Raw genomic sequence first — 14,893 nt, 5'->3', positions numbered from 1 at the left:
AACTCAACACTGCGCCGCCAGATTAGGCCCCTCTATCCTGAGAGCCCAAGAAGGGGTCCTGGTGTGGGAATGCAGGTGTCCCTGTCAGATGCCTGTATGTCTCGGAATTGGATGCCGTAGAAGTCCTTCCCAAAGCCTGAAAGTTATTTTTGGAGGGTCATGCCCTTAATTCGAGAGTTTGGTTGTGCTCGTTTTTGATTGGTAAGTCCGAATTTAAAAGAATGTACGTCGAGTGGTTAAGGCATATCCACCGGCACCCCGACTTGGTGGACAGGAAAGGTCCACAGCTTGGATGGGCGGAAGGGTGGTCACGTGGTAAGCCCGGGGCTTGTGACGGGGCAGCGGGGAGGGAACGCGCCGGGAATGCGGAATCCCAGTGGGGACTGTGGAATCCCAGTGGGGACTGTGTTTCGCTCTGGTGTCCGGTGCTTTTTGGTTCTGAAACCTCGGGCATCCAGGGTAGGCGCTTTGGAGATAAGAGTTCACTGCGGCGACGAACTGCCTGAGGCTGTCCTCCGGCCCCCAGGCGCCTGCCAGTCCTTCTCCCTCGCCAGTCTTCCCGTCCGGTCATGACGAGATTCTGGGTTTGCATAGCCGGCGCTGGCTTCTTTCTAGCGCTTCTGGTTTTGCATTCGCGGTTCTGTGCCTCTCGGGTGAGCTGGATGGTTAGGAAATTGCTTCTCGGGTAGCAGCATTCTTACGAGGTGGTCTTGGGATGGAGATGGAGCTGGTTCTCTCACTGGCTCGTCTCAAAACTGCATCTGAGGCCGAACCGCCGACGTGTCGCCCCTTAGCGTTAAAAAGTTTGTAATGTGGTGTGTGTGTTCGGTTGTGTCTCACTCTTTGCGACCTCATGGACTGTAGCCAGCTGGGCTCCTCCGTCCATGGGATCCTCCAGGCCAGAAAACTGGAGTGGGTTGCCATGTCCTCCTCCAGGGCATCTTCCCCACCCAGGGAGAGAACCCTGGTCTCCTGCATTGCAGGCAGATTCTTTACCGTCTGAGCCACCAGGGAAGTACACTGTCAGTTTCCTTATTTTCTCTTCCTCCCCAGCTCCCACCACATCTGCACTTGGCTTTTAAAATTTCCTGGAGAGCTGAGGAGATTCTTTACCGGCTAGATGTGGATTGGCCGAAGTATTCAGAATACTTCACCGGAGCAACATTTTGTGTTGCAGTTGACTCCCTCAACGGATTGGTTTATGTAGCCCAGGTAAGTAAAACTGGGATTTTTGTTTTCAAAGTTACGAACGCAAAGAAAACAGCTTTCCTGTGTTACTGTACTAAGTATCTATGTACGTTTATGTTACGCCAATTGTGGAATTTGTTTTTTTAAGTTAGTGTTTTGGTTTTGAGCTTGATAGAGGTTAATATTGTTTGGTTTTGTAAACATTACATCATTTCTTGGTTAACCTTTGACTTATGTTTCTCGTTGTGAAAATAATGATTGCTTCCTTAAAACTGATCCTATCTAAACAGTTATTTTTGTATACCTTCAGAGAGGGGATAACATCCCAAAGGTATTAGTGTTCACAGAGGATGGATATTTCCTACGATCCTGGAATTATACAGTTGACACACCTCATGGTATATTTGCAGCCAGTACACCACAGGAAAAATCCGTCTGGATCACGGATGTAGGAAGTGGTATGTGTAGTAATATCTCTTAAATTATCTTGCTAGAAACCTCCTCTTTGCCCATGTTCTTGCCTGTCCATTTTAAAATCAGAGTGGCCTAATCTATTTGTAATTTCTTCAGTGATTTGTGAAATCGCCTTTCTAAATTTTTATATCGTCGTTATGTATAATTGAGACATTTAACAAGGAAGCTATCATTGTGATCTTTCCTTTAATTTGTCACGGGACTTTTGCATGTTAAAATATCAGTTGCTCTTCTTAGATTACTTCTGTGAAGCCAAATAAAATGGTAGTCTCTAAAAGCTAATAAATGGGGTCTTTGCCTGTTGTTTTCCTTTACCACTTGTCTGAGAGATTTTGCTGAGAAACCAGAACTGCTTTCTTGCCCAGAGTGCAAGATTTGCAGAAACTGCTGGTGATGTGAATGCTTCTGAAGTCCTGCTGACTTTAGCATGTCTGAAACCTTTCCATTAAATAATTTTAGTAGGGTGTGCAGGCGGTGCTAGTGGTAAAGAACCCACCTGTCAATGCAGGAGACATGAGACTTGGGTTTGATCTGTAAGGTAGGAAGATCCCATGGGGGAGGGCATGGCAACCCACTCCAGTATTCTTGTCTGGAGAATCCCATGGACCAAGGAGCCTGGTCCATAGAGTTGCAGAGAGTCAGACATAATGGAAGTGACCTAGGACACACACATGCTGCCAAAGTAAGCACAGTTGAAGTTACAGCTGTGAGAATAGTGTTCAGAGATAGCTGTTGCCTGTGCTTGTGATTTAAGATAAGATGATTCAAGAGATAACCTGGTATTATTATTTCAGGATCTCAGGAAAGAAAGAGATCTTAAAGAAAATATTTCTAGTCTTGTGCCAGATAAGTTCATGGCTTGAAGGTCATTCTGTTTCCCCACTTTGGGTTAATTTAGATACCATTTTGGGATTAAAGAGGTCTCAGGTTTTGTGAACAGTGCACTAACCATATCTGTTCTCAGTACCCAGAAGATTTCTGAGCCTTAGTCCGTGAGTCCTTTATTTCAAGCTATATTTTGGATGGTAAGATTTTGGTTAAATCAGAAAATCTTGGTTACTTCTGAGCTCATTGTTAGACCTTACTGAAGTTTGACTGTTTTTGCTTCTTTTTTTTTTTTCCCTTTTCAGGATTCACGGTTAAAAGGAGGCCTTCACTTTTTACTTCCTTCCACTCATGTGATCCTTTTTCATAAAATACTTGACTGGTTCCCAGAAACAGAAAGAACACACATTTTGCTTTCATTCTTTCCATTATAGCTTGTTTTTCCATGCACAGATCTGAAGACAGTTTTTCTGTTTCTTCCTGTATTTCAAAGAATAAATGCTCTTTAGTTAAAACATGGCTGCATGTTAGCCATTAAAAAAAAACAAACCACTGTTTACTGGTATCCTTTTTCCAATTCCTTAGAGACTTTGAAGTTTGTTTTCTTTACTGTTTTGCTCTCAGTTATTAGAACAAAGTTTAGCTCAAGTCTCCAAAAGAAGTATAGTAATAAATTGTCAAGATAGGATGCAATGCAAGCTGATTCATACTGTTTCCAGTTTATCATTTGAATGCCTACCAGTTACTTGGTTTTGATATGCCTTCAAGTTGGTTTCTGTTAAATTGCTTTATCATTTTTCCTTTTTTATTAATATTCCAGTTTATGCTTTGCTTGTAATAATTTTAACTCTATGGAAAGATTTATTCCTTATTTAGAAAAGAAAAGCTAATGGGTTAAATTTTGTATTTGTTTCCACTTGGAGAAAATGTGGCTTAAAAAAAGTCAGTATTGTTATGAGCCAGTGTTCCTTCAATTAAAAAAAAAAAGCTTTAAAAAATTAACACGAAAATAGATATATGTGTCTGTATTATAAAGAACTTTTTCATTGAGCTACTGAAACTGAGATGTGCCCATGAGTAACTGAAATAACAGTTTTCAAATATGAGTTGTTCAAGTTCTTCTTGATTTTCTTTTGATTCCTTTTTCTTTTTAAATTTTACACCTGAGTATAGTTGATTAACAGTGTTCTGTTAGTTTCAGGTGTACAGCAAAGTGATTCAGTTATATGTATAGATGTAGCTTGATTTTGTTGTTCAAATAATGTTTATTGAAAGTCATAAGATAAAAAAAGAAAATGATGTGCCAATACTTTCACATCATGAGCCTTCTGTTTTAGGAGTCAGTTCTCTTTGGTTGTATAGATTTTATTTAGAATCTATTTTGGAGTACATGAGATTCTAGTCTGAATAGATTTGGCTATAACGAATGAAGCTTCATTGCTTGTCAGATATAATATATTTAATTATTAGTGTTTAAACTTTTTATTGCTGTCTAATTTTCTCAGATTTTTTGCTCTCAGCTTACTTGAAACATGTAAATGTGCAGTGGTTATATTTGTGAAATATGCATGTTTGTCTTTATAGGATTCTATGGTCATACTATTAAAAAATACAATTCCTTTGGTGACCTTGTTCAAGTTTTGGGGACCCCAGGCAAAAAAGGCACTGGTTTGAACCCCCTGCAGTTTGATAACCCTGCAGAATTACATGTAGATGACACAGGAGATATTTACATTGTGGATGGAGATGGAGGACTGAATAACAGGTTGATCAAATTGTCCCAAGGTACGTGGCTTAGTTTTGTGTGGTGTTCTAAGAGTATCACTCAGTTGGCTCTAATTTGTCTGACACTGAGCAGAACTTCAGTCAGCGCCTCTGTCTTCACATTGCCTTCTCTGTGTGCCACTGTGTCTTCACACCTCCTCCCCTTTCTCTTATCTGGGCACTGGTCATTGGGTCCACTCTAAACCCAGTAATCTCCACCTCAGGATCCTTAACTGTATCCGCAAAGGCCCGGTTTCCAATAAGGTCACATTCACAGCTTTGGAGATTTGAGACTTGGGCGTGTCTCTTTTTTGGGGGGGTGGGGGCGAGAGGGACATCTTCAGCACGATACAGGGGCATTAAAAATGGCCACCTACAAAATCGTAATTTGTAAGCTCAGAGACAAGGTAATACCAAATAACATATTGATTATGAGGGGGAACCAATTTGAAGAAGAGGTTGGCATGAACCCTAAACAATGATATTTGGGTTATGAAAAATTTAAGTGGAGAAAACCATTGAAGAAGCTGATTGCTTGAAACAGAGAAGGAATTTTTTTTTAAGCATATAGATTAGACAAATTTACATAAACAGAAAGCCAGGAAGGCATAATCAGCTCAGGGTGTAATTGAATAGTTTGTAACTCATGACATACAATATAACATGCTAATGCATAAGGCATTCTACATGTTGTACCGACCAGGTGTGTTTACCATTTATAGATTTTATGATCCTTTGGCTGCGTGGAGAAAATGGAACAGGGCCTGCTAAGTTCAACATACCCCACAGTGTTACAGTGGATTCCACTGGTCGGGTAAGTATATGGTCTGATCTGTGTGTTTGGACTGTCTGATTATATGGGGGTGGGGCATGTATCAATATATATGGATTTTGGTGTACATATGCCTGTCTGCACACCTGGATGTGTGTGTATGTTAGTGAATGTGTGTATCTCAGGGCGTTTGGGCTGTTCCTCCAGGACTGGGTATACCCACGTACTCTTCTACATACCTCTGCAGCCCTGGGCACATGTCATTAAAAACCATTTCACTGAGACTTCCCTGGCCATCCAGTCATTAACCCTCCATGCCTCCAATACAGGGGGTGCAGGTTTGATCCCTGGTTGGGGAACTGGGATCCTGCATGCTGTTCGGGGCAGCCAAAAGATGAAGAAGAAAACAAAACCAAAAAACAAAATCCATTTCACTGTATGTATGCCGTGGGTTGTATACATCAAACCCAGTACACCGAATGTCACTTAGAGCCAGTCTGCCTTCCTGTATTACAGTAACAGTTCCCTGAAGAACTCAAGACAGCCTGTCGCAAACCTAAATGAAACCTACTGTAAATCATGCTTTGTATGTCACTGAAATCTCTCAAGCTTCCTCTTTAAGTGCTTTAGCACTTTGGACAAACCCTCGTAAATAGGGTGGAAGTTTAAGGATGCGGTACGAGTGAACAGCTGGCTTCCCACTGGCCTCAGCCCCTAAGGATGTGGCCTGCTTTTCCACATCTTGGTCTTGTTGGCTGACCCAGGAACCGGGAGGTTGGAGGGACTCAGTGATAGCAGACGCTTGTTAGAGGAGTGAGTGAATGACTGCTTCTCAGTGTCTCCTGATTCCCTGCGTGACAGTGGAGTACTCCAGCTGTTTAGCTAGCCAGATGCTTAGCATAGCAGCCAGAACATGCTAGGCTTTGACTCAAACCCATGTGTGGCTTTCCCATCTATTGTAAGCTCACTCCAAACTATTTAACCTTTCTGTAGTTGAATTTCTTATCTGAAAATGGGGCTTTCACATGCTCTCCTTTGGGGTCCTCTAAGTCCTCGATGGGAGTGCTTATGAAACTACTGAAAATAAACAGTCATTCTCTCCCCTTCTTCTTTTTCCTTCCTTTTCATTATGATGTGGACATTCTCCAGTCTCCATCTTTCTGCGTTCGCAGGTGTGGGTGGCTGACCGAGGCAATAAAAGACTTCAGGTGTTTGATAAAGACACAGGGGATTGGTTGGGAGAGTGGAAGAACTGTTTCTTGGAAGAGGGGCCTTCTGCAGTCAGGTAATTGTTTCTTTTTTTGTCTTTAAATGCTTGTTTAATTTGGTTTTTGTTAGTTTCTCTGAAGAGCTAGCTGAAAGTTTAAAATATTTGTTGTGGATGTTAAGCAGGGTAAAGGGGGAAGGATAGAAGTACTCAGAGAACATGGAATCACGTTTCAGATTCAGGCAGAGTGCTCAGTTGCTTCAGTCGTGTCAGACTCTTTGTGACCCTACGGACTGTAGCCACCAGGCTCCTCTGTCCATGCAGGCAAGAATATAGGAGCGGGTTGCCATGCCCTCCTGCAGGGCATCTTCCTGACCCAGGGATAGAACCCTTGTCTCTGGCAGTTCCTGCATTGGCAGGCAGGTTCTTTACGACTAGCACCATCTAGGAACCGCACCCCGCACCCCCCTCCCCCGCCCCCCAGGCAGAGTGCAAGCGGTTAAACTCCCATGTGTTTGAGATAATAAAGGCTGGTCCTTCTTGCAGCCTCTGCCTTTGAGGTGTGGTGTATTTTTAAACATAGAATAAAAAGTAAAACCTGGAGTCTGTAGTTTCAGACCCAGCTTGACACCAATTCTCCAGTAGTTTATTTGTGTGTTATTTTTAATACTCTGCTCAGTGTTATGTGGCAACCTGGATGGAAGGGGAGTTTGGGGGAGAATGGATACATGGATATGAATGGCTGAATCCCTTCTCTGCCCACCTGAAACTACCACAACATTGTTAATCGGCTATACTTCAGTGTAAAATAAAAAGTTTAAAAAAAAAGTAGTAAGCTAATCATTTTTGGCTAAGTCTGTCATCACAAATCTCTTGTTCCCTCAGGGGCAGAGTCAGATCAATTTTAAATGTCCTTTAAAAGAACCCTTCAGCAGGTGGGTCCTTGTACAAGATGTAATATTGTAGGGATATGTACGTATATTGCAAAAATGAACATTTATGTTAGTTTTGCACGGCTGATGGTGTGACATCTCCTCCTCAGGTTTACTCCTGATGGTAAATACGTGGTCGTGGCCCAGCTGAATCTGAGCCGGCTCTTAATCCTGGCGGCGCCCCTGGTAGGAAACATCGGCGACTGCTCTCTGGTCAGCACGATCCAGCTGGCCGATCAAGTCTCCCCGCATCTCTTAGAAGTCAGCAGGGAGACCGGAGCAGTCTACGTAGCTGAAATTGGAGCAAAGCAAGTGCAAAAATACATCCCCGTGAATAGGTATTTCTCTTTATTCAGTTCATAACTGTTGGTTTTTGTTTTTGTTTTCTGGAGGTTTTTTAGTTGGAAGTTCAGATCCTCAGATTCTCGAATTTGCTGTTAGATACTCTCAACTGATGTTGAGGCACAAGGATTTGTTTCTTTATTTTTGCCTGACCCTGTTGTCAGAGAGATACATGTTTTTATATCATCATGAACCAGGTTGTGGGGCATTCTGGTGATTTAGTTCCACTTCAGTGTGCACAAGGATGTTTTAAAGAAATGTAACTAATGAAGAATAGGACGGGAAAGAGAGACTAGGGTAATAACCCAGTAATTTGCCCTCTAGACTCATTTTCCCTGGCGGGGAAGCAGAGAAATTAACATGGGTTTGCAGCATAATTTATTGAATTTCATATAAGTAGCACAAACTTTCTCTTTATTTGCTTCATAAACAGTGAAGTGCTTGAGAGATGGGATCTTGATTAACGAGAACCCACAGGGCGCCGGGCCCTGAAGATGCAGACGTGAAGAGGCAGGATTGTCTGCGTGCCTTTGAGTAGCTTACGGTCCACACGACGTGGTGACAGTAACACGTGCTATTGGACTTCTGGAAGAGGAGCGACAGGTCTGAGTTGAGGAGTCTTTGCAGGGGAATCAGTTTCAGCTCCAACTGGAAAAACTGAGGAGGAAAAAACCATGAGTTTCGGGTAGAGAAGTGATGAAAAATTGCACCCTTGCTGTGAACCTCAGCAGGCTTTCTTTTAATGGCCCAATTTGGCTTTGGTTGTTTAGCTCAGGGGTCCCCAGCCTTTGGGCTGTGGACAGGTTGGTACCGCCTGTCAGGTCAGCAGCAGCGTTAGATTAGAAATAAAGTGCACAAATGAACGTAATGCACTTGAATCACCCTGAAACCATCCTCCCCATCGCCTGGTCTGGGGAGAAACTGTCTTCCATGAAACTGGTCCCTGGTGCCAAAAAGGTTGGGGACCGCGGCTTTAGGTGTAAGATGCTTCATCTCAATCCTTAAACATAGAAATAAAGTGGCTGGTGTCTAAGCCCTTTAGCAAGGGATCTTAAAAATAACTAGAATGTTTTTAAAGGTAGCAAGAAAAATAGGTTCTCTTCTCGGTGCCTCTTTTCTTCCTTTTTCTTTTTTTTCACAGGGACTCTGTCCATACTAACTTTTGTCTGCCTCAAAGAAGTTTTAGATTTATTTATATAAGGGTGTGTGCCAAACACTTGGAGCTATTAAGATGAATAATTTCCTGCTTTTCTCTTTGTGTATCTTTTTTTAACCCATTTGTTCTGAATATTAGCCTCCCAATTAAGACCATTTTTTCAGTTTGTTCTAGTTTATTCTTGGGTTGAAAGGAAACTTGCCATGTTACAGTCTGTTTCACATCATTCTTTGCCTTTTTTCATATCAGTTCAGTTCGGTTCAGTCGCTCAGTTGTGTCCGACTCTTTGCAACCCCATGAAACACAGCACGCCAGGCCTCCTGTCCATCACCGTCTCCTGGAGTTCACTCAGACTCGCGTCCATTGAGTCCGTGATGCCATCCAACCATCTCATCCTCTGTCGTCCCCTTCTCCTCCTGCCCCCAATCACTCCCAGCATCACAGTCTTTTCCAGTGAGTCAACTCTTCGCATGAGGTGGCCAAAGTACTGGAGTTTCAGCTTCAGCATCATTCCTTCCAAAGAAACCCCAGGGCTGATCTTCAGAATGGACTGGTTGGATCTCCTTGCAGTCCAAGGGACTCTCAAGAGTCTTCTCCAACACCACACTTCAAAAGCATCAATTCTTCAGTGCTCAGCTTTCTTCACAGTCCAACTCTCGCATCCATACATGACCACTGGAAAAACCATAGCCTTGACTAGACGGACCTTTGTTGGCAAAGTAACGTCTCTGCTTTTTAATATGCTATCTAGGTTGGTCATAACTTTTCTTCCAAGAAGTAAGTGTCTTTTAATTTCATGGCTGCAGTCACCATCTGCAGTGATTTTGGAGCCCAGAAAGATAAAAGTCTGACACTGTTTCTACCGATTCCCCATCTATTTCCCATGAAGTGATGGGACCAGATGCCATGATCTTCATTTTCTGAATGTTGAGCTTTAAGCCAACTTTTTCATTTCTCTTTCACTTTCATCAATAGGCTTTTTAGTTCCTGTTCACTTTCTGCCATAAGGGTGGTGTCATCTGCATATCTGAGGTTATTGATATTTCTCCCGGCAATCTTGATTCCAGCTTGTGCTTCTTCCAGCCCAGCGTTTCTCATGATGTACTCTGCATAGAAGTTAAATAAGCAGGGTGACAATATACAGCCTTGACGTACTCCTTTTCCTATTTGGAAGCAGTCTGTTGTTCCATGTCCAGTTCTAACTGTTGCTTCCTGACCTGCATACAGATTTCTCAAGAGGCAGTTCAGGTGATCTGGTATTCCCATCTCTTTCAGAATTTTCCACAGTTTATTGCGATCCACACAGGCAAAGGCGTTGGCATAGTCAATAAAGCAGAAATAGATGTTTTTCTGAAACTCTCTTGCTTTTTCGATGATCCAGCGCAATTTGATCTCTGGTTCCTCTGCATTTTCTAAAACCCTCTTGAACATCTGGAAGTTCATGGTTCACGTATTGCTGAAACCTGGCTTGGAGAATTTTGAGCATTACTTTACTAGTGTGTGGGATGAGTGCAATTGTGCGGTAGTTTGAGCATTCTTTGGCATTGCCTTTCTTTGGGATTGGAATGAAAACGGACCTTTTCCAGTCCTGTGGCCACTGCTGAGTTTTCCAGATTTGCTGGCATATTGAGTGCAGCACTTTCACAGCATCATCTTTCAGGATTTGAAATAGCTCCACTGGAATTCCATCACCTCCACTAGCTTTGTTCATAGTGATGCTTTCTAAGGCCCACTTGACTTCACATTTCAGGATGTCTGGCTCTAGGTGAGTGATCACACCATCGTGATTATCTTGGTCGTGAAGCTCTTTTTTGTACAGTTCTTCTGTGTATTCTTACCACCTCTTCTTAATATCTTCTGCTTTTGTTAGGTCCATACCATTCATATGATTTCTCATATCAGCCTCCCTTTTCATCCTAATCATGTGTCATGTGTGTTAGTCACTCAGTCTTGTCCAACTCTTTGTGACCCCATGGACTGTAGCCCTCCAGGTTCCTCTGTCCATGGGATTTTCCAGGCAAGTTGCCATTCCCTTCTCCAGGGGATCTTCCTGACCCAGGGATTGAACCCAGGTCTCCTGCATTGCAGGCAGATTCTTCACTGTCTGAGCTGCCAGGGAAGCCTCTTTATCGCAGTGTTTATGGTAATCTACCAACGGAACTCTGTCCTGAGCTCCAAGGCGTGCTTGTGCCACTGATTAAGCTGTGTGACCTGAACGAGTCACCGTCATTTTCTCTTCTGTAAATTGGACTGTCATTGTGTTTCCTCCTTCAGGAAGGCTGTGAGGTTCACGTGTGCAATAGTGAGGTTCACGTGTGCAATAGGCACAGATGTGCCCTTTGAATTCTGTAGTTCCAAGTACATTGAAGGTGTCTTGTTAGAAAAGGTCCTTCTAAATGTGCTGTTTACCTGATACCAGCTATCAGTTTTGCCTTAATTTTGCATTTATCAAAATGCCATAAATTTATGCAGTTAGCCAAATATTAAATCTACTTGGATGAAAATAAATAGTTTGAGGTTTTGTTTGTTTTGCTTTCAAGTCAGATCAAGAAGTGCAAATGTCTCTTTGAAGGAATATAGGTTAGATTTTTGTCATTTCAAAAATGTTGTATTTAACTTTGTTTTATGCAAGATTCTTTTACAACTTGCCGAAAGTAATATTTGCATGGACCTTGCTAACGTGTTTATTAGCATACTTGTAATCATGGTATTTCACCTTTTTTCTCTGGATTAATTGGTTAAATTAATTGAGAAATGTGTTGTATTTTCTGTTAAATAAAAATTTTGCAAAGAAAATGCAGTATTGTCTGGTTTTCCAATTAACGTTTGATTTTGTTGTTATAAAAGCAGTATATAATTATGCCATTGAGTAATTTCAGCGATCACTGGTTGATACTAAGAGTATATCCTCCTCTTCATTCACATGTGAAGTGAGGGCTGAAGTGGGTAAATATTGGGAGAGGCTGTGACTTTAAGATGGTGGATGGGGTACAAATGATAGTGATAACTAACTAGTTTTGCATTAGAAATGGAATGTCTTTATGCCTCTACCATCTAGATCTGTTCTGGGAGAGAGGGATAGGGTGTTCTAACTTAGAAAACCAAGGCTAAAAAAAAGGAAATCAAGACTACAGGTAATCTTTCTTAACCTCCACTAAAGCATTGAGCCTTTAGACTGGAATGTTTATCCATCAAAGCATACATGCAATCTGATGAGAAGCTAAGGAGACCTATATACTTTGTAAAGCTCAGGCCATATTAAAGAACAACTTCAAACAATGAGGCTGCTAGGTCAAAAGCAATCAAGGCTCAACTTCCCTTTTGCCTTTGTTTATTTTAAACATTACTGGATTTTAAAATAGGATCGATTGGATAGCCAACATTAAAACAGGAAACTCAGGTTTTTTTGCTCCTCAGACTCAGGAGAGTAAATCCAAATCAAAGTCTTTCATAGAGAGTCAGAATAAACCAAGTTTATTTATTCAACAGAAATATTCAAAACAACGCACAAATGAAGACACTTAGGTGAGTATCATCTGCCCTAGCTCTTCAAGCTACCTAGTTTGGAAAACAAAGCAGGCTTGCTTTTCAGCTTTTCTGGAAGGGGACATTTGACACTTGTGTTACATTCTTGATACACAAGAGGGCAGCAGAGTCCTGCTTATGATAAGCATTTCTTGAACTCAAAGTGGGCATCTTTATACTTGACCTATACGTGACCTTCTTTGTATTTCTGATTTTTGAAAATCTGAGGCAGTAGTGTTAACCATACTTTTAATTTTCCTTCAGCTTGTTTGCATCTTGAGGAAATTGGTTTATAGGTGACATCTTCCAAGGGTTGTTGGAAATATTTACTGCTTTATTGGCGTTTCCATGCTTAAGAAAAAAAGGGTTAAATCTTTTCAGTAATTCAAACTAATATCTAGAAGTGAATAACTCATTTTAAACATTTAAAATTGTAACCTGAAGGCATGCTTAGTACAGTAGAAAATGTATCTGTTACCAGAGAGTTATTTTTCTTCCTACTAGCCTTGTTGTGTTTAACAATTTTGTCACGTGGTTGCTGACTCTTACCGATAAGAATGATGGATTATTTTATAGAGAGGCCCAGTGATTTATCCACTATGTACTTACCCATAGAATTCCTGAGTGTATTAAGTAAATCAATCCTCTGAACATTTAATGACATTTAATACAGATACTCTCTTTGTATGTAAGAACTGAGTGGCGTCTGAACAATGAAAAATAGCACTCTTTGGAACTTTTGTTTCTTCCATTGTAAGCAATGTAATGATACTGTTATGATTCAGTTCTGTTTCTGTGATATTTGTAAAGAAAATGTGTTACATGATGTAACACATGAAACAAGCATGTTTTGAAATGAGCATCTTGTTAAGTGGAATCTTTTGAATAAAATCTTTTAAAAGGTAGATTAAATTACCTTTGTAATGTGGTACAACAGTGTCATATCCCAAACTTGCTCCTCAGTTTTCAGCCACTTCATTCTCAAGAAAGAGAATCGTAGTAGCATGTTCCAAATCTCAGGTTTATTCTTTACCAGAATCAGTGTTAAAATCGATGTATTAAAATACTATAATGTGTTAAATTTTTCCCCATAGGACTTTTACATACAAATGGCCACAATCACCGAAGTTTATGTAACATTTTTCTTTAAATGTACAAGAGTATTTTAATGATTTGATGTTTACTGTATTTAAATACTAATTTTTAATTAAAGGGATATAGGAACTATGTATACATTTGGTTTGATCACTAATTTTAAAATTTTATCTAGTTTTTTTCTTTGTGTTTTCTGTGTGTGTGTGTCTGTTTAAATAAATATGTAAAGAGCATTATGCTCAGATAGGTCAAAACAACTGTATCAAAAAAATTAACCGCAAATTACCATGGTTAGTTATATACATTTAAAGACTCGGAGGAAAGCCTTATTTGGCAACAAATTGTCTAAAAAAGATTTGAAAGGTTTGTTGGCCAAAAGTATTACAAGCCTTGTTAGGAAACAATTTGTTGCAATCTCAGATAACAGTAGGTGTAAATATAATGGCAAGTTTATAAGACAGGATAGTCTGTGATCCTGGTAAACAAATCTGAGGTCTTGAAGTTTTCCTTTGGGATGCCACATTTTAAGGGAAAACCCCACAAATAGACTCCAGTCCCAAAACAGGTGACCAAGATAACACAATGTTAGGAAATAATTCTGAGACCTTGTAATGTGATCCTATAGTAGTAAACGACTCAGTGAGCTTTCCTCTAGAACTAAGACAATGAACAGAAATGGCAGAGTAGCCAATTGGCCCAGCCCAGTGAAAGAACCTTCTAGCAAAGAGCTGCAATGAAAGTGAAGTAAAAGTCCCTCTATTGTATTGGATTCTTTGCGACCCCATGGACTATATACAGTCCATGGAATTCTCCAGGCCAGAATACTGGAGTCGGTAGTCTTTCCCTTCTCCAGGGGATCTTCCCGACCCAGGGATCAAATCCAGGTCTACCCACATTGCAGGCAGATTCTTTACCAGCTGAGCCACAGGGTAGCCCAAGAATACTGGAGTGGGTAGCCTATCCCCTTTCCAGTAGATCTTCCCGACCCAGGAATTGAAAGGGGTTTCCTGCATTGCAGGCAGATTCTTTACCAACTGAGCTATGAGGGAAGCCCTTAGCAGTGCAATGGACTGTGTTAATACTGCAAGTGGTAAAGCTTATTGGTACAGAAACCTGGAGTTAGTTTGACCTGAGTTCTGATCTAGGCCCTGCCACTTACTGTATCATTTTGAGGCTCTCTGCTTCATTTTTCTGATTTGTGAAGATAATAGTATTTTCCTCATAGGATTCTCGTGAATACAAATAAGATCACGCTTGGAGAGCATTATACTTAGTCCCCAACACGCAGGAAGTACTTAACAAGCCTGGAGAGAGCCCCCTGCAGCATTTAAGCCAAAGGTGGGCAGCCATGCCACCTTGGACACTTAGACTGGGAAGAGGACCCTCCCTATTTATGACTCTTGTGTTTAGTCACAGTATTGAAAACTAAATGTATAGTTGTGATAGACTAAGGTACCTATCACACAGAAATGCTATTTTTTTTAAAAAAATACTTTTCAGTTTGCATTAACGCTATTTATCAAACCATCAGATACATACTTGCCAATTACCAGGAATCCAGTGATACACAGGGTAAATTTTCTGGAATTTACATTCTGCTTGGGGGGGACAGA

General features: G+C 41.1%; 1 protein-coding gene across 1 annotated transcript; it reads left to right on the top strand.

The window, feature by feature from the left end:
* The first annotated feature begins 569 nt into the window (after positions 1-569).
* Positions 570-11,362, top strand: NHLRC3 (NHL repeat containing 3). Its single transcript, XM_068984441.1, has 8 exons — positions 570-653; positions 1,054-1,212; positions 1,499-1,646; positions 4,072-4,272; positions 4,974-5,065; positions 6,196-6,308; positions 7,273-7,500; positions 7,938-11,362. The coding sequence occupies exons 1-8, from the start codon at positions 570-572 to the stop codon at positions 7,966-7,968; spliced, it is 1,056 nt and encodes a 351-aa protein (XP_068840542.1). The 3' UTR covers positions 7,969-11,362.
* The last annotated feature ends 3,531 nt before the right edge of the window (positions 11,363-14,893 follow it).

This window comes from Capricornis sumatraensis, chromosome 12, assembly GCF_032405125.1.
Source record: "Capricornis sumatraensis isolate serow.1 chromosome 12, serow.2, whole genome shotgun sequence".
Taxonomy (NCBI): domain Eukaryota; kingdom Metazoa; phylum Chordata; class Mammalia; order Artiodactyla; family Bovidae; genus Capricornis; species Capricornis sumatraensis.
Note: the sequence above shows the minus strand (reverse complement) of the source record. Positions and strands in the feature narration are given on the sequence as shown.